At 43.7% G+C, this 18,130-nt stretch overlaps 1 protein-coding gene across 3 annotated transcripts in view; it reads left to right on the top strand.

Moving 5' to 3' along the window:
* The first annotated feature begins 1,267 nt into the window (after window positions 1–1,267).
* The window catches only part of Memo1 (mediator of cell motility 1), an 87,512-nt gene continuing 70,649 nt past the window's right edge, over window positions 1,268–18,130 (top strand). Inside the window, exons 1-2 of one of the 3 annotated variants that reach the window (XM_075955538.1) lie at window positions 1,268–1,392; window positions 1,999–2,076. In XM_075955538.1, coding sequence (XP_075811653.1) covers window positions 2,016–2,076 — 61 coding nt within the window. In that variant the 5' untranslated portion in view covers window positions 1,268–1,392; window positions 1,999–2,015. Of the gene's footprint in view, window positions 1,393–1,943; window positions 2,077–18,130 lie in introns of those variants that run through there. The other 2 variants (XM_075955540.1, XM_075955539.1) reach the window with 2 other exon arrangements.

Here is an 18,130-nt window from a genome sequence, read left to right as displayed (position 1 = left end):
AAAGTGTATGGGGTATATAGGAGATCCTGTCCCAAAACAGTTGTGGCATCTGGCTGCCCATCTCTCCCTCCAAAGGCAGAGAGAGGACAGCCATGTTTACACTGGGTGTTCTATCCAGGCCAGTCAAGGCTACAAAGTGAAGCATTCTAGAGATCTTTAAAAACAGATTTAATTGTGTATTTGTGTGGGGGTATGTGCACGTAATTGTAGGTGCCTTTGGCGGCCAGAAGAGGGCGTCAAATCCTCTGGAACTGGACTAAGGGATGTTTGGGAGCTGTCCAATGTCTGCGCTGTGAGTCAATTTAGGTCCTCTGCATGAGCTGCACGTGTTTTAACCTTGGAGCCATTTCTTCAGCCCAAGAGCTTGTATTTTATTCGTTAGTGTGGTTTCTGCTACGTTTGCTAAGTAACACAAGCTCTTGGGAGAAAGAAGCAATCTACCATTTTTCTTGTCATTGAAATTTATTACAGAGCTTTCCTCATGACAACACCTGAGAACCTGGCGAAAAAACCCAACCAAATAAAACTCTTTTCTTTAGGGTATTAAGTAACACCGTATTTGGGTATTGAGTAGCTAGTTTCATGTGAAACTATGATATACCCATACCCGTTGTATGATTTCGGTCCCAAATACTTTCTGGGAAATGGGCAACTGTTACACTTCCTAGTTTGGGAATCCTGCACTTCAGATCCTGCACTTCAAAGCCAAACCCACTTTCTACCCAACTTGTAAAAGGATTCTTTGCTGCCGACACATACGTGGAATACTGGGATTTAATAAGTGAAGGGGTGACATTTGTAGTGTGCCTTACCCGAGTGTCAACCCCCCGCCCCATTTCACCCAGTAGGAAATAACTGAGACGATCTTTGCCACACTGCAGTTACAGCTAAGATACAATTAGTACATATAACTCTGCCAAAGGTACTATTAGGTGGTAGGGACGAGCCTGGGAAGCGAAGGCTGCATTTTTACAGCTTCCCTACTCCCTCCCCGGGTCCGCTTCGCCGCACTCTGGTCTCAGCAAATGAAACTTCACGGTGCGGCCCCAGACTTGCATTCCTGGGCGATATTCCGAGGGTGGGAATCCACCAAGGACGCAGTGGCAGGGGGAACCCCGGCCGGACTTGGCGGGCAGCAACCGCGTGCGTGCGTGCGTGTGTGTGTGTGTGCTGAGCCGGCGGCACGCGGGGACAAGTCAGGCGACTCGGGGGTGGGGGGTGGGGAGGGAAGGGGCTCTCCCCGCCTCGCGGCTGCGTCCTGCGCCCCGCGCCCTGCCCCCAGCCTCTGCTGGTGCTAAACCCCGGAGAGCGGAGCGTGCACGCTGAGCCTCCTCGGCGGGCCCGGCCGCGGCGCTGGGCATGCTCAGTGGGCCGGACCCGGTAGCGCGGAGAGTAAGGACGCCTGGGCTTCCCGGGTTCAGGGCCCGGCCCCGGGCCGTACGGGGGAGGGGGAGGGACTAGCACCGACCGCCGCCACCTGGCCTGAGGCCGCCCGACCCCGGATGGCTCGGAGCCCGGCCAGCTTCCGCCGTTGAGCGCGCCGCTCGGCGGGCGGAGGCGCGGGGCGGGGCCGGCGGGCGCGCGGCAGGAGGGAGGCCTGGCGGTGGGGGCGGGGCGGGTGGGGGAGGGCGCGGAGTCACGGGGGTGGGGTCAGCGGGAGGCTCGGCAGGCCGCGCGCGGCGGGGCCGGGGGCGGCTCGCGGAAGCAGCCCTGTCAGGGCAGCGGCGGCGATTCCGCGGCTGCCGCGAGGCTCGGGCGAATCCGCCGTGGGCCCCATCTTCCGGCGGCCGGCGGAGTTTGTGGTGATTGTTACCGCCGCCAGCCCCGGCTGCCATCTCCTCCTCTTCCTCCTCCTCCTCCTCCTCCTCCTGGGCCGGGCCGGTCCCCTCCCCGCGGCCGCCTCCTCCTGGGCTGGGCCCGCGGCGTCTCGTCCCCTCGCGGAGCCGCCGCCGCCGCTGCCGCCGCCGCCTCCTCCTCATTCATCCTCGTGCACCATAGGCGGCACAGGCACCAAGATGTCCAACCGAGTGGTCTGCCGGGAAGCCAGCCACGCCGGGAGCTGGTACACCGCCTCAGGTAGGGAGCCAGGCCGCCCGGCGGTCGAGCTGGGCAGCTGGGGCCCGGCGGGCGGGGACGCGGGCGGAGGGCGGCGAGCGCGGACCGCGTGCCGAGGGAACGGGCCGGGCCGTGTCGCCTCCCCCACCCGGCGCTCGGGCGGGCCGCCTGGCGCCCGCGGAGTTGGGCGAGTAGTTGCCGGCCGGGCCGGACCGGGACGAGCGCGGGCTGCTGGGCTCCCAGCCTCGCGGACGGCCGCTGCCGCGGGGAAGGACGAGCCGGCGCGGTCCCTGGGTTGGGGACTGACCGAGAGGACCGAAGGCTTTGCCCTCACCTTCGGGGCACCCCGCGCCCCTGGAAGGAGTGACAAGCCGTACTTTTCTCCCCCACCGCATGTTGCCACGCTAGGTCTCGCTTGGAAGATCTGTCAGCCGAGGGCCTCTCGGGGATTTGTCGCTTTGTATGTGGAGGCTCGGGCAGAGGTGCTGCCAGGCAAGGGGCTCTGGGTGGCCTCCTAGCTCTTTTGTCAGTGTTTGCATTGTTACTGTCATCCAGGGGCAGCTGGAGATGGATCAGCACTTTTCCCGAGCAACCCTCTTCAGTACCCAGCGCTCAGCACTGAGTGCTGGACTACCTGTCCAGTTAGCTTAGGTTTTGAGAGAATTCTCCCTAAGTCTTGGCTGCAGCCTCTTAACAACCACCATGTGCAGTTCTTTAGGTAAGAAAGGCGAGGGCCGTTTCCCATTAGTACAACTCTAGTGACAAGGATTGCTTTTTGAGATTATTTTTAGGGGTCACATTTCTGGTATGGTAACAAAGAAAAGTTCCTCCATGATTCCTGCCGGTCTCTAGTCTAGCTAGGTTTATCAACAACCGGCTCTGAACTTTGTTTTCCTTCGCTAGTACTAGGGTTGGATAGCGACACGAGTTTTTTTTTTCTTTTTTGGAAAGTAGTTATTTGTCTTCTCTGAGACAGTTCAACCAGCTCCTGAAGTACATGCCCCCCTTCTAAGACACAAAAGAATTACGGTTGAGTTTGGAACTGCTGCTAACAGGTAGCTGCAGTTTTCGCATTAAGTATGACCTTTTATGCCTACAGCGTGGTTCCCTTCGTGCTCCTGAAGTACTTCAGACACTTGGAATCAGTTCTCACAACCTGAAAATGTCAGTTAAGCTGTTCTTGTGTCAGTGTATGGGGAAACAGAGACATTTAGTGCTGCACCCAAGACTAGGCCAGTGGTGAAATAGGAATCAAGCAGGATTTCTGGCTCCTTCCCGAGTCTGTCCCTTTTAAATCCAGGCACTATTGGCTGGACCACGCCCTTAATCCCCGGCACTGGGGAGGCAGAGGCAGGTGAATCTCTTCTGCTTTCAAGGTCTACAAAGCGAGTTCCGGAACAGCCAAGGGTACAGCCAAGGGTACGGAGGAACCCTGTCTTGAAAAACAAAAACCAAACAAACAAAAAGAAAACAAACCAAAACAAAAAAACCAAAAACAAACCCAAAAAACAAAAAAATCACCCAAAACCAAATTAATATTATTATTTATTAAACAGCAGGCTTATAAGTTAAGTGTCATTGTCTACCCCACCCCCACCCCCATGTTTTGGAGAATTAGTCACATTTTTTTATATCATGGCAATCTTTTGACATTTATTCAGTGTGTTTTTGTATACTTTTGTTTGTTTGTTTTTTTCGGGACAGGGTTTCTCTGTGTAACATTCCTAGCTGCCCTGGAACTAGGTCTTGTAGACCAGGCTGGCCTTGAACTAACAGAGGTCTATTTGCCTCTGCTTCCGCTAGTGCTGGTTAAGATTAAAGGCCTGGGCCACCACTGCCCAGCAGCTGTATTTTTGTTTTTTGAGACAGGGTTTCTCTGTGTAGCCCTTGCTGAGCTCTGTAGACCAGGCTGGCCGTGAACTCACAGAGATCTGCCTGCCTCTGCCTCCCAAGTTCTGGATCAAAGGCCTGCGCCACCCACTTTTCATTTGTTACAAATGTTGTAAACCTTTGTTGTAATTTACATTAGAATGTGGGCAAATATTCCAGAGAGAATTGTTTTAGATGCTAAACATGTATATTGGCAGTAAAATTGGGCGCAGTTGACACTTGATTTTAGAATTCCTTAATGTTCAAACACAAGATGTAACCTTTAATCTGGTTCAAAAAAATCCTGACTATAGATACTTCCTTAAAAGTGTTGATATAGGTAATTATATTCTTCCGTAAAATCTGGGTGGACTTCATAATACCTTACTGGAGTTCAGATGTATGACTTCTTGGAGTGTTTGAAACTTTTTTAATTTGTCTAATATTGAGGAAATTAAGGTAAAAACTTCAAGCAGTTTAGTTTTAGAAGCCCAATTTGTATCCTAAAAACAAAGGATAACTTGGTCTGATAACTTGTACCTGTAGTGTGAAGATAGTGTACCTATGTTGACCTAATGACCTACTATTGGGGAGTTTTTCTCACATTCTGCTATTGTTTCTCTAGTCAGCTAGTCCATAAAGAACTGAGGCATTTACTGGGTGGTGGTGGTGTATGCCTTTAGTTCCAGCACTTGGGACGCAGATGGATCTCTGTGAGTTCCAGGATAGCCAAGGCTACTCAGAGAAACCTTGTCACACACACACACACACACAAAATAATAATAAAAGAAACAAAAGAACCGAGGAAATATGTATTGATTGTCATTTTATGTCTTGTCTAGTATTCAGGTTGTACCCATGTAATGGAAGAATATTCGTTTATTGATTCAGTTAACTAGCTATTTCAGAAAAAAGGTTGTACATTATTACTTATATTCATACCTATGTCTTTATCTTACTTTTTGTTGTATGTTGTTCGATCCGTTGACTGAGGGTGGTGTAAACTGCTGCCTGCCCTCAATGAATTTAGGATTTATTTAAAAGATTATACTTTCAGGGATAATTTCTATAGTTCATTACTAGAATATATTTGAAGTAAATTATAGCTACAGAGCAGCGATTAAATATCTGTTAAATTGAGATAGTGCATTTGGAAGTTTTGAGGAGGGTGGAGTCATGCACCCTTGAGGAGGGGTAGGATTTTAATTGTGCTCTGAAAGAAGGATATTTAGTCAAGTTAGAAACAGGAGAAAAGAACACTGGGTTGGGAAACAACACATCTACAGAAGCAGGTAAGTGTAAGTAGTCCAATTTAGTAAGAATGGGCAGTTCTTAAGGTTTGGTTTGAATGCCTGGGATAGTAGATTGGAGCTGGAAATGCCTGTGAATGTTAGGCACTATCGGAATTGTATGTATTATGCAGGGAGCACCTATGGAGATTTTAGAGTAGGGTATTAATACAGTGCAAGTGTCATTTTAGGAAAGCTAATCTCATAGGAAGGTTAATCCTCATTTCCTTACCAACAAGGATCAGCAAACTAACAATGGCTCACATCCCAAGTGCACTCTGTAAACCTTGAAAGAAAGTTCATTAGCTAAGTTTTTTTTAAAAGATGTATTTTAATTATATTTAATTATCTTTGTGTCTGTGTAAGGCTATGTGCATGTGAGTGCAGGTGCCCTCTGAAGCTGGAGTGATTGAATCCCCACTGGAATTGGATGCTTTATTTTCTAAGTGGTTGCTTAAAAAGCAAAAAGAAGGCTAGGCGGTGGTAGTGCACGCTTTTAATCCCAGCAAGTGGGAGACAGAATCTCTGTGAGTTCGAGGCCAGCGTGGTCTACAGAGAGAGTTTCACGATAGGTTCCAAAAGCTACAGAAACCCTGTCTCGAAAAACCCAAAAAAAAAAAAAAAGGAGCTAGTTGTGCCAGAGGCGGTTGGATGGATCTCTGAGTTCTAGGCCAACCTGGTCTACATATTGAGTTCTTTCTTGGAAAGCCAGGACTGCACAGAGAGATCCTGTCTTAAAACAAACAAAAGTAAGATTGTACTTGGAGCATAAAGCTGAAATGTTTACTATTTGACCCTTTACAAAAAGAAAATCTGCTTACACTAGGGTAGGTTAATGGTTAGTGTGACTGGTGGTTTTTCAAGATAGGGTTTCTCAGTGTATCTTATCTCTGACTGTCCAGTAGACCTCGCTGTCTTCTAATGCAGAGATCCACCTGCCTCTACCTCCAAAGTGCTAGGAGTAAAGGCCACAGTATTTTGTATATATAGTTTTTCTTCAGGTTAGCAATGGCTTTTCTTCCCCCTCATTTAAGACAAGGTCTCTATATCGTCATGGCTGTTCTGGAACTTGCTATGTAGACCAGGCTGTTCTGGAAACTCATAGAGATCTTCCTGCCTCTGCCTCTTGGAGTACTGGAATTTACTCCCATCTGGGTATAGTTGTTGTTTTATTGTTTTGTCTCTTATATTTTCTGTAGGGACAACTAACATTGCCTGCTAGCTAGACGTTTTTTTCCAGCCTTATGTCTTTAATTCCACCTCTACATTGTTTCCTGTTTGATCATTTCTTTCCTGACCCATGTCTTCTGGATGAGGCTGAAGTAAGTCTTTTGATTACTATCTTCTTTCCCTGTCTTGACAGCTCCCCTCCATAGTGGTCCATCTTGGTGTTACTAAGCCTCAAGCAACATTTAGCAGCTGTTCATTGCTTCCTGAAATATAGCATGCTGTTTCTTAGCTCTGTGCCTTTTGCTCAGACTGCTCCTTGTGTGGAAATGCCCTTAACAGGATAGTTTCTACTCATCATTTAGGGGGTGTTTATACCTCCAAGAGAGAATTTACTTTATGTTTTGCCTTTTTTGATGTTTATGTCCCTGTGGCACCAAGAGTGTGTCTTTGTACTTTTATTATTTATATATAAGGTTATCACCCCTTAAAGCAAGGAAATTGCTTTAATGATACAAATAGCCTACCACAGTTTTTTTTATTTCATTATTGTATTTTATTTAGTTTAGTTTGTTTGTTTTTTCGAGCCAGGGTTTCTCTGTAGCTTTGGAGCCTGTTCTGGAACTAGTTTTAGTAGAGCAGGCTGGCCTTGAGTTTAGAGATCTGTCTGCCTCTACCTCATGAGTGCTGGGATTAAAGGCGTGCGCCATTACTGCCCAGTGCATTTTATTTAGTTTGTATACAGGTGCGTACATGTGTATAGGCATGCATGCCTTGAAGGATGTAGGGAGGGAAGATGACAACTTGTGGGAATTTATTTTTCTAGCACGCGTGTCCTGGGAACCAAACTCAAGTTGACAAAATTTGGATGCCTAGCCATGTCAGTGGCCTAAAGCACAGATTTTTACATAGATTCTCAGCAAACCTTTACATAAATGAATGTTCATAGTGCTTGGTAGTTAACTAATATGATATTTAGTGTTGATTGTCAGCTCGGCAGGATCTAGATTCACTGAAGAGACAAGCCTTTGGGCATGTCCTTGAAGGATTGTCTAGGTTGGGTTCCTTGAAGTGGGAAGACCCCACCTTAAATGTGGGCTGTGCCAGGCTGGTGCTGGGGGTCTGTACAACATGAAAAGGTGAGTGCTGAGTGCCTGTTTGTTGCTGTCTGCTTCCTGACTGGGGAATGCAATGTGAGCAGCTGCTGCCAGCACCTGGCTCTGATAAAGTGTCCCTACACCTGTGAGCTAAACTCAACCCTTCCATTAGTTGCTTGTTGTCAGGTGTCTTGTCAGAGTAATGAGACAGTAACTAGTATAGTGGGCAAATTAGCAAGTAGTGAGTATTGACAGTAGATGTATTCATAGAGATACTGATGTTTCAATTCTAAAGATCAGTGAAAATGACATAGGACTGGCCAGGTGTTTTGAGCATAGTATAGGTGGTACCACTGGTGAACCCATTTAATGTTAAATATAAAATACAAATGATGGTTGGGCATGGTGTTGCACATTGGGAGGCAGAGGCAGATGGATTTCTGTGTTTGAGGCCAGCCTGGTCTACAGAGGGAGTTCAGAACAATTGGAGCTACATAGTGAGACCCTGTCTCAAACACCTTCCCAAAATGTATGACTTGTGAAGAAAAGAAGTGTATTGCTAGGTGAGCTTTCTCCAGACAGACACAGTCCTCTGATGTGCACCCAACACAGGAGTGATAGTTTACCCAACATTTGTGGAGTGTGTTTATCGAGTTTCTTTTCTTCAATTTTTTTTTCTTTTTTCCTTTTTTTTTTCTTTTTGACTTGAAACTATTTCCTGCTAGGGAAACCCTCAGCAGCTGAGGCAGGCTGCTCAGGGCCCATTGCAGCAATCTGAAATACTCTCATCCCCCTTGCTTACACTGGCCCATCTGCTCTGTACTGTCACTGGCTGCTCTGGTGAGTTTCTCATACTTTGACAAGGACTACCTGAGCTGGAAACAAGTGGGGTTCACCTTACTGTTCTGCAGGTACCATTGACCTTGCTGGCTAGGGCCAGCTCAGGCAATGGGGCACACAGTATACTAGTGCAGCTCTAGGAGACATGGGAAGAGCATGGCCAACCCTTCCAGTCCATTCTAGTCTCTTGGCTCACAGCACTTCTCAGAACAACACATCCCACTTTGGGACATGACTACCGGCCAGACAGCAGCTTCAAATCCAGCTTAGGACACTGCTTTCCCTAGTGGGTCCTTGTCCTCACTGTGTCCTGGGCATGGCAGAAACAGCCTAGTGGCAGTGCCAGTTGGTGTTCTTAGGAAGGGAAGGCCTTCACAGGACGGCAGTGAGGATGCCACAAGGGTGAGGTCACAAGTCCAGGGAGGTTCTAAGTGGTCAGTGAGTCACAGGCAGACAGCCTCATTTCATCTCAACCTAAGCACTTCATCCCAAGTCCTGAGTCTGCTTCAGCCTAGAAGGCTTTGAGGGTGGGGATAAAGAGTTTGAGACCAAAAGAAGTGGCAGGGGCCTCCTTAGGAACCTGGTGGGCTCGAACCATCTGAAAGCCCCCACAGGTTGAAGATTAGATTAAAGTCAGGATAATTCCCAGGAGAAGGACAAAAGGACAGCTAAGTCTTCATGAAGGCTCCAACACTGTTGAAATTCTTTTGCTCAACTTTGCAGTTGTGAGATAAACTTATTCTCATTCCTACATCATGTGAATATGACTTCTTTTATCCATTCTATTACTGATGGACATTTCAATTTTAAATATTTTTTTTCTGCTGTGTATACTTTTATACTTTTATATTTGTTTTGGATGGATGTATTTATGCTTTTTCCAGTTATCTAATTGAGAGAATTACTAGGGTATGGTGTATACATACTGTTTCAGTAGAACCGTCTGAAGCAAATTTGCATATCAATTCTGCATGAGAGTTTGTTGTTCTAGATTCTTGTATTTGTGCTGTGTTGTAGAATAGAATATTTGTTTAAATATGTAAAGATGTGTTGCATTTGCGTTACAGAATTGTTGAACTATATAGATATGTTGCATTTGTTTATGGTGCATTTGTTTAACTACAGAAAGATGTGTTACACTTGTTTCACCTTGCCTGCCTAAGGCACCTGATGGGCCAAATAAAAAGCTGAACTGCCAATAGCTAGGCAGAGGAGGGATAGGCAGCGTTGGTGGGCAGAGTGAAAAGGGGCCAGCCAGACTCCGAGGAAGCTGGGAAGCAGGATGGACAATGAGTAGATGAGGTAAAAGAGCCTCAGGACAGCACATAGATGGATAGAAATGGGTTAATTTAAGCTAATAGAAGAGCTATTAGAAACAAACCTAAGCTAAGTCCAAGCTAATTTTTTTTTCTTTTGGCATTTACCTTGAGTTGTAGAGAATCATAATTGTGTGTGTTTTTGTAATGTTTTAATTTTATTATTTTAAGTTGTGTGTGTCTGCATGTGAATGCAGATGTCCATAGAGATATTGGATCTCTCTAGAGCTAGAGTTACAGGTAGTTGTGATCTGCTTAATGTGGATGCTGGGACTTGAACTTGGGTTCTGTGAAGGAGTGGATAGAATGCTCTTTTAAACTCTGAGCCAGCTCTCAAGCCCCAACATTATATTAAAAAAATAAATTTGTTTGTATATGTGTCTGGTGTGTATACATATGTCTTTGGGTTCAGGTCTGTGTGTGGTGTGTTTATAGAGGCCAGAAGAAGGCACGGAGTGCCCTTCCCTGTCAATCTCTACCTGTTTTCTTTGAGGCAGGATCAGTCCTTGAACCCCAGGGGGCTTTCCCAGCTAGGCTGGCAGCCAACAAGCCCAGCATTCTTACTGTCCCTACCCTCCTTGCAGCTGGAGTTAAGTGCATCACAAGAAACCCCACTTGTTTTGTGGATGCTGGGATCAGAATTTCAGTTCTGATTAGGTAGCAAGTGCTCTTAATTGCTGAGCTGCAACTCCAGTTCCTAAAATACCTTTTTTTGTTGGTTGGATTTTTAGTTTTTTGAGACAGGGTCTCACTTGGTAGGCTAGACTAGCCTTGAAGTGACTATGTTGGCCACTTGTCTTGACTTCTAATGTTAGTATTATACAACCATGACTGACTTAGATACTTTGATGTGTGAAAAAAATGTAAGAGCTTCTTAAATGTTTTTTCTTTGAAAAGACAAATATTCTTTTTCCCCCCTCAGAGACAGGGTTTCTCTGTGTAACATCTCTTACTATCCTAGAACTTTTTTTTTTTTAGACCAGGCTGGCCCAAAGATTTGTCTGCCTCTGCCTCCTAAGTGTGGGTCTGTGTGCCCCCACCTGGCTAAATTTTCAGTTTTTTAAAAAATATTTATTTATCATGTATACAGTATTCTGTCTGCATGTATTACTACAGGCCAGAAGTGGGCACCATATCTCATTTACAGATGGTTGTGAACCACCATGTGGTTGCTGGGAATTGAATTCAGAACCTCTAGAAGAACAGCCAATGCTCTTAACCGCTGAGACATCTCTTCATCTCCCTCAGATGTTCAGTTTTAAAGTGACTTTTTAAAAATAAGTTTTGAAAAAAAATTTTTTTTTCACCAACTGATGGGATTAAAGGTATGTGCTACCATGCCTGACTCTATGTGTAGCTCTGGAAACTCACTCTGTAGGTCAGGCTGGCCTTGAATTTAGAGATCTGCCTGCCTCTGCCTCCCAGTGCTGGGATTAAAGGTGTGTGCCACTACCTCCCAGCAGGCAATCTTTATTCTTATTTTATGTGTATAGGTATTTTGTCTGCATTGTGTGCCCAGGGCTCACAGAACTTGAAAGAGGGCATTGGATTCCCTGAAACTGAAACTGGAGTTACAGATAGTTAGTTAAAGTCCCCATGTGGGTGCTGGGAATCAGGCCGTTGAGCCATCTTTCCATCCATAGTAAACTCTTGTATGTATTTATTTTTTCTTTAATTTTGTCCTATTATTTCACCTTAGAGAAGAGCAGGCAAGCAAGACTTATAATAACAGACTGCTGTTGTTGCTTGGCTATTGCAGTTCTTTCTCCTTCTCCTTCTTATCCCTCTGCATGCAGGTTTTAAGTGAACACAGTCATTTCTATCTCAGTGGAATAGTTCCTCGTCATCTTCTCTGTGGTGTTGTCTGTCTGAAGAGGACACGAATGACAACAGAATAAAATACAAATGTCATTGAGGGTTTGGAGAGAGCGATTGATGGTTAAGCACATTTTTTGCTTTTCCAGAAGACCTGGGTCTGAGTCATAGCACCGTTATGATGGTACCTAACCATTTGTAACTTTAGTTCTTGGGGATCCAATGTTGTCTTCTGGTCTCCGTGGCCACCAGACATGCACATGGTTTGTGTAGATATACATATAAGCAAAATACCCATACTCATTAAAAAAAAAGTAAAAAAATGTCCTGGGCCTGGAGAGATGGCTCAGTGGTTAAGAGTACTCGCTGCTCTTGTAGAGAACCTTGGTTTGGTTTCTGGCATCCATGTGGCAGATTACAACTGTCTATAACTATAGTTCAGGGATCTGACACCTTCTAGCCTCTGCAGGCATCAGGCACATACACTCATACACATAAAATAAAAAATGAATCTTTAGAAGTCTTCATGGGGCTGGGAAGACGGTTCAGCAGCTTTTCTTTTTCCTTTCTCAACACAGGGTTTCTCTGTGTAGCCCTGCCTACCACGGCTAAAGGTGTACTCCACTATCGAAGGCCAGCATCACATACTTTTCTTGAAGAGGACAGAGTTCCTATATTGGGTGGTTCACAACTGCCTGCCTCTCCAATTCCAGGAGTGTACTTAAACTCACACAGGCGCGTACGTGCACACACACATACACACACTAAAATAAATCCTGGAACTGGAGAGATAGTTAAGTGGTGAAGAATGTGTACTGCTCTCTCAGAGGACCAGATTTGGATTCCCAGCACCCACAACCACCTGTAACTCTAGGTCCAGAGGATTCAACTCCTGACCTTCATGGGAAAATTAAAAATAATGAAATAATCCTTAAGACACCCTTCATTAGATGTCTCACAGGCATGCCACATGTATATGTGTATAATCTGTAACCTACAACATTATTCTACCAAGTTGCTATTATATCCATTTATAGATATGACTCAGAGAGAGATTGAGTAACCTGTTTAAGGTGTAACAAGTAAGTGGAAGAGCCGGTTTGACTATAAAAATAAATTTATTGTTAGGGCCAGAGAGCTTTGGTGAGCTAGGTGCCCCTGACACAGAAATTTCTCTGTTTCATTTAAAATATTTCTACAGTATATTGTGGGCACCTAACTTGGACTTGTATATCATTTATAGCTTATAAAACATGCTTGTATGTTAAAAATTTTAGCTAATAATAATCTTATTATTAGGTCTAGGACAGTTGAGACAGCCAGGCTTTGATCACTCCTGGCCTGCCATTTTAGAGGTGAGAAACAGGACTTGTAGGAGATGTCATTTTATGAGTCACACTTTTAGAAAAATATGAGCTTAGAAGTTTGAACTATTTGGAATCAGTAAGCATCTTTACTTATTTTATTTCTTCTTCTTCTTCTTCTTCTTCTTCTTCTTCTTCTTCTTCTTCTTCTTCTTCTTCTTCTTCTTCTTCTTCTTCTTCTTCCTCCTCCTCCTCCTCCTCCTCCTCCTCCTCCTCCTCCTCCTCCTCCTCCTCCTCCTCCTCCTCCTCCTCCTCCTCCTCCTCCTTCTTTTTTTTCCCCCCAAGACAGGGTTTTTCTGTGTTGCTCTGGCTGTCCTGGAACTCTGTTGATTAGACTGGCCTTGAACTCACAGAGATCCACTGGGATCAAAGGCATGCACCAGCACTGCCTGCTAGTAGGCTAGTAAGCATCTTTATCATTGTAAAGTAAATGTTTTTTAAAAATAATTTTTATAATTGTAAAATAAATACCTTGAATTACAAAATATCAAAAATGAGAGAAAATAAGAAAGCATACCATACTTGGTCAGGTAACAACTGGTTCTCTCCTTTCACTCTGTGTGTTCTGAGGATTGAACTCTGGTTGTCAGGTTCGGCAGCAAGCACCTTTACCACTTGAGCCATGTTTTTAATTTTCCAACTCCCACAATTCCAACTCATTTAGCCAAGACTAATCTTCAACTGATTGTGTGACTGAGGATGACTTTGAACTTCTGATCCTCCCATGTCTACCATCATCGTGTGGTACAAGGACTTCTAACTAGTTAGGACCACGGGCAGGTTGGGTTCTGACACCATGACCCAGAACAGAGAGAGTAACCCCTTTTAAAGCAAAAGCCACAGGCGTGTGTGTGTGGCTCAGGGGTGATAGAAGAATTTTTAAAATTTGAGTTTAAATCTTGGGTGATGGTACATATCACAATTTGTAAATTCCTGGAATTTATATTTTACAATTAGTAAATTTGTAAATTAGTAAATTTGTGATAGCAGGGTGTTTGTATGAACTTAATGGGGGCTTGCTTACACAAGTCTGTGGTTCTCTTAACCCCACTAGTGTCTTGTCTTAATTTTTAACGAACTGTTTTTATAACTGCAGAGAATATGAACAAGAGTCATACCAGAGAAGAAGTGGAGTAGGTGGCTAGTGTCTTTGACTAGATGTGAACTTCACAATTAATGTATTTAACTTTTAAAAAAAATATTGATGAAGGAGTTAATTTCAGGCCTGCCCGCTGTTCCTTCTATAGTATATAACTGAAATGTTTACCAGAATTTTTTTAAATATACTTTATACTACATTTGAATAAATTTTAAAAGTGAAAAAAAATAAATCAGATACTATTTTGCTTTTGTTTTTGTTTTGTTGAGACAGAGTTTCTCTGTGTAACATTCCTGGCTATCCTGGAACTTGCTCTGTAGACCAGGCTGGCCTCAAACTCACAGCAATTCCCCCCTACCTCTGCCTCCTGAGTGCTGGGATAAAAGGCCTGCGCTACCACTGCCCAGCTCCAGGTAATATTTTCTTAAAATCACATTAAAACTTACCAAGATGCACAGTCATCTGTGCTGTGATCTCAGCTTACCTTTGTGATTTTTGTATTCTACACTTTTTCTTCTTTTGTACTGTTTTAGCCATTCTGGCCTCCCAGCCATTTCCTGATATGTTAAGCTTATTCTTGTTTTAGGGCTTTTGCTTGTACTTCAGAAGATTGACTAATTCTGACTGATGATCAAGGCAAGGAAATTTTTATTGATTCCTGTATTTTGTTACAGTTTGAAGGAAAAGTAGGAAGGAATGTTAAGAATCAGTGAAGGCAGCTTTCTTCAGTGTTTTGAGAAACAGTAGGACTTGAGATTCCTTTTGCTTCAAAAATTTATGGTCAAATAAATTTAGGAAACTTTGCATCTGTTTTTTTCTCTTGGTTCCTGATAGCATGCAATAGACTCATTTATGGTTTATTATATAGTTTCTGTGAGCTTCCATAGTCTTTTGGAAATATTGTATCTTTTTAATTGTGTGATTGGATGCTCACTAGTTGTAATTAGATAAAGTTGGATTGTAACATCTGTGTTGATTTTCTTTTTTACAATTTCTAAATATTCCTAAAGCCCTGTTGAAAATTTTAAGTCCCCACCCTTTTGGTTTCACTCATTGATTGTTTCATTTTGTCTTTTTCCAGAAAGTACAAGCCTCCTATCCCCTAGGTGTGCTGCACCACTGCATAGCTTCTGAGATCAGTGGGAGTGGGTGTGCTCAGGGTGGTGTGACCTGTTACCAGATCAGCTTTCTTATGGTTAATGCTTACACAGTTAATCTAGGTTTCTTCTGTTGTTGTGATAAAACACTTTGACCAGAAGCAGTTTAAGAGAAGAGAAAAAAGGGTTTATTCGACTTGTATTTCCAGTGCACTATTGAAGCAAGTCAGGGCAGGAACTCATGAAGTAACCTGAAGTAAACCATGGATAAATGCTGCTTGCTGGTTTATTCTCTGTGGTCTCACAGGTTCATGTTTAGGTAGTTTTTGTCTTCAGCCCAGGACCCCTTGGACCTTGACTTTATTTCATCTCACATTTGCAGGTAACTGTCTTGACTGTGTGGAGTCAGGCCAGGGACTGAGGCATGAACTAAAGCAGACATGAGGGATGCTGCTTACTGGTTTGTATTCCATGGCCTCCTCAGCTTGCTTGTTTTTAGAACCACGGACCAGGAGTGGCATGGTCCATCATGATCTGTACCCTCCTGTATCAATTGGTAATCAAGACAGTCCCCCGCAGATATGCCCATAGGCCGGTTTGAACTAGACAATCCCTCAGTTGAAGCATCTCCTTTCAGATGACTCCTGGCTGTCAAGTTGACAGTTAAAGCAAGCTAGAACAATTGTAGGAGTATGTGAATACGCTTAAACTGAACAGTATGGCCAAACAGTATTGCAATTAATATAGTTTCTGTGTGATTATTTTGGGTCTGGGCAGCTGGGAAATGAACAAGCAGCCTCCGCCAACAAACAGTGATGCATGTTTTTCTGTCTATAGGGTCACTAAGACTAGCCTAGGGTGTGATGATTAGGCAGAAGGATCCAAAGAATTCAGAAAAGTTGTTATATTTAAGGCTACAAATTATTACAGAGAAAAGATACAGACTAACATTAACAGAGGAAAAAAATTTCATGAGGTGGTGTCTAGGAGAAACAGTGGGCTGCTGTTCTTTTCTGTCTGTGGCATGTAACGTATTGCCATCCAGGGAAGCTCATCTAGATGTTGGTTTTTAGGATGTTTACTGGAGTTCACTCAGGAATCCAAAGACAAACATATACGCATCCTCCTGAATATTAACCTTCATCAGGCGATGAAAGGAGACAGAGACAGAGACCCACATTGGAGCACCGGACAGAAATCTCAAGGTCCAAATCAGGAGCAGAAGGAGAGAGCACGAGCAAGGAACTCAGGGCCGCGAGGGGTACACCCACACACTGAGACAATGGGGGCAGAAGAGGGTGCGTTGGATTCCTTGGTGATTGTGAACCTCCTGATGTGAGTGCTGGGAACTGAACACAGCTCATTTGGAAGAATAGGAAGGGCTCTTAACTGCTGAACCCTTATTCCAGCCTCTTGGTTTTTGTGAGTTTTTACTGTGTTGCTGGGTAGCCTGAAACTTGTGATGTGAGATGTTGGCTGGCCTTGTGTTTTGAAGTGATCCTCTTGCCTCAGCCTCCTGAGTTCTAGGACAGACATGAGCAAATATGCCTGACTCTGAGAATTTGGTGATGTTCAATAATTTTTTTCATGGCTTCTGTGTGAAATGCTCTCATTATGTGCTTTTGGCTTGCTTCCCATTGTATGCTTCTAATTGTTTCATTAATTCACTTTTTACATTTCCATCTTTTATCCATTTTGAGTTTATGATAATTAAATTTGAGATATGAATCTATTGCCATTACCATAATATCCCTTTTATATTCTATTTTGAATACAATATGAAAATTTAGATTTATGATTATATTGAATTCTAGTGTTTGTGTCTCTCTTCAGACAGCCTGTTTGATGTCATTGACTTATTCTTAGGTCTGTTAATACAGTTTTTAGTATGGTAGTTTTAGAGTCACTATTATTTTTCTTCTGCTTCAGGAATTTCCTGGATACTTTTCATTTTCTTATTGCTTTCATATGGGGTCTTCATATGTGCTACATGCTATGAAAATAATTTCATGGTTGGGGGTCACTACAGCATGAGGAACTGTATTAAAGGATCGCAGCATTAGTTCTTGGAACTTTTTGGAAGGCTGAGAATCCCTGCTTTAAGCAGTGATAAGATTTTCTGTCTTGGGGTTTTCATCTTCAGTTGAAATTAGAATTTTTAAGTGTTTTCTAAAGGTTCAGGTTGTTAATACATTGGTTTTGCAGGCTATATTATATGTGCTTTTGCACCTAGTTAGTGCTGTCATTGCACTCTGAAAGTAGTTGTAGTTTTTATGTAAATGAATAGGTGGCAGTTTTCCAATAAAACTTTATTTACAAAGATTTGGCAGTAACTCTGTTAGATAGCATGGGATGTTAATCATTGCAGAAAGAAGTGATACCCTTTAATATTAGATTATTAGAAAAGGTAACAGGCTGGGCTGTGGTGGCACACACCTTTAATCCCAGCACTTGGGAGGCAGAGGCAGGCGGATCTTTGAGTTCAAGGCCAGCCTTGTCTACAAGAGCTAGTTTCAGGGAAGGCTCCAAAGCTACAGAGAAACCCTATCTTGAAAAATCAAAAAAAAAAAAAAAGAACTCCCTCCCCCCAAAAAAACTAGAAAAAGTAACAGAAGTAATTTAAAAATTAAATTTACTTCACCTCTGAGAAAAAGATGTGAACACTTAGATATTACACAAGCTTCATCTGAAGTTGGAATAGTCAGAGATTAAGTTATTTGTGATTGAAGGCACAACATAGTGTAACTTCCTCTCTTTATGGTGCTTAGGAATAGAACACAGGACTGTTTCTTGCTAGGCAAGTGTTCTCTACAAATGAGCTGTACGTACAACTTTAGAAAGTAAAAGAGTTCTGGTCTTACCACTTTTCTTACTTTATCAGTAATCGCTTAATTTATCCTCGCTTTGAGCTTTTCATAACTGATTTATGATAAACTTAAAAATGTTATCCTTAGCCAGATTGTGGTGGCTCACACATTTAATCCCAGCACATGGGAGGCAGAGGCAGGCGGATCTTTGTGAGTTTGGGGCCAACCTGATCTACAAGAGCTAATTCCAGGACAGGTTCCAGAGCTACAGAGAAACCCTGTCTCGAAAAAAACAAAACAAAACAAAAAATGTTT

The sequence above is a fragment of the Microtus pennsylvanicus genome, chromosome 21, assembly GCF_037038515.1.
Source record: "Microtus pennsylvanicus isolate mMicPen1 chromosome 21, mMicPen1.hap1, whole genome shotgun sequence".
NCBI classification, from domain to species: Eukaryota; Metazoa; Chordata; class Mammalia; order Rodentia; family Cricetidae; genus Microtus; species Microtus pennsylvanicus.
Note: the sequence above shows the minus strand (reverse complement) of the source record. Positions and strands in the feature narration are given on the sequence as shown.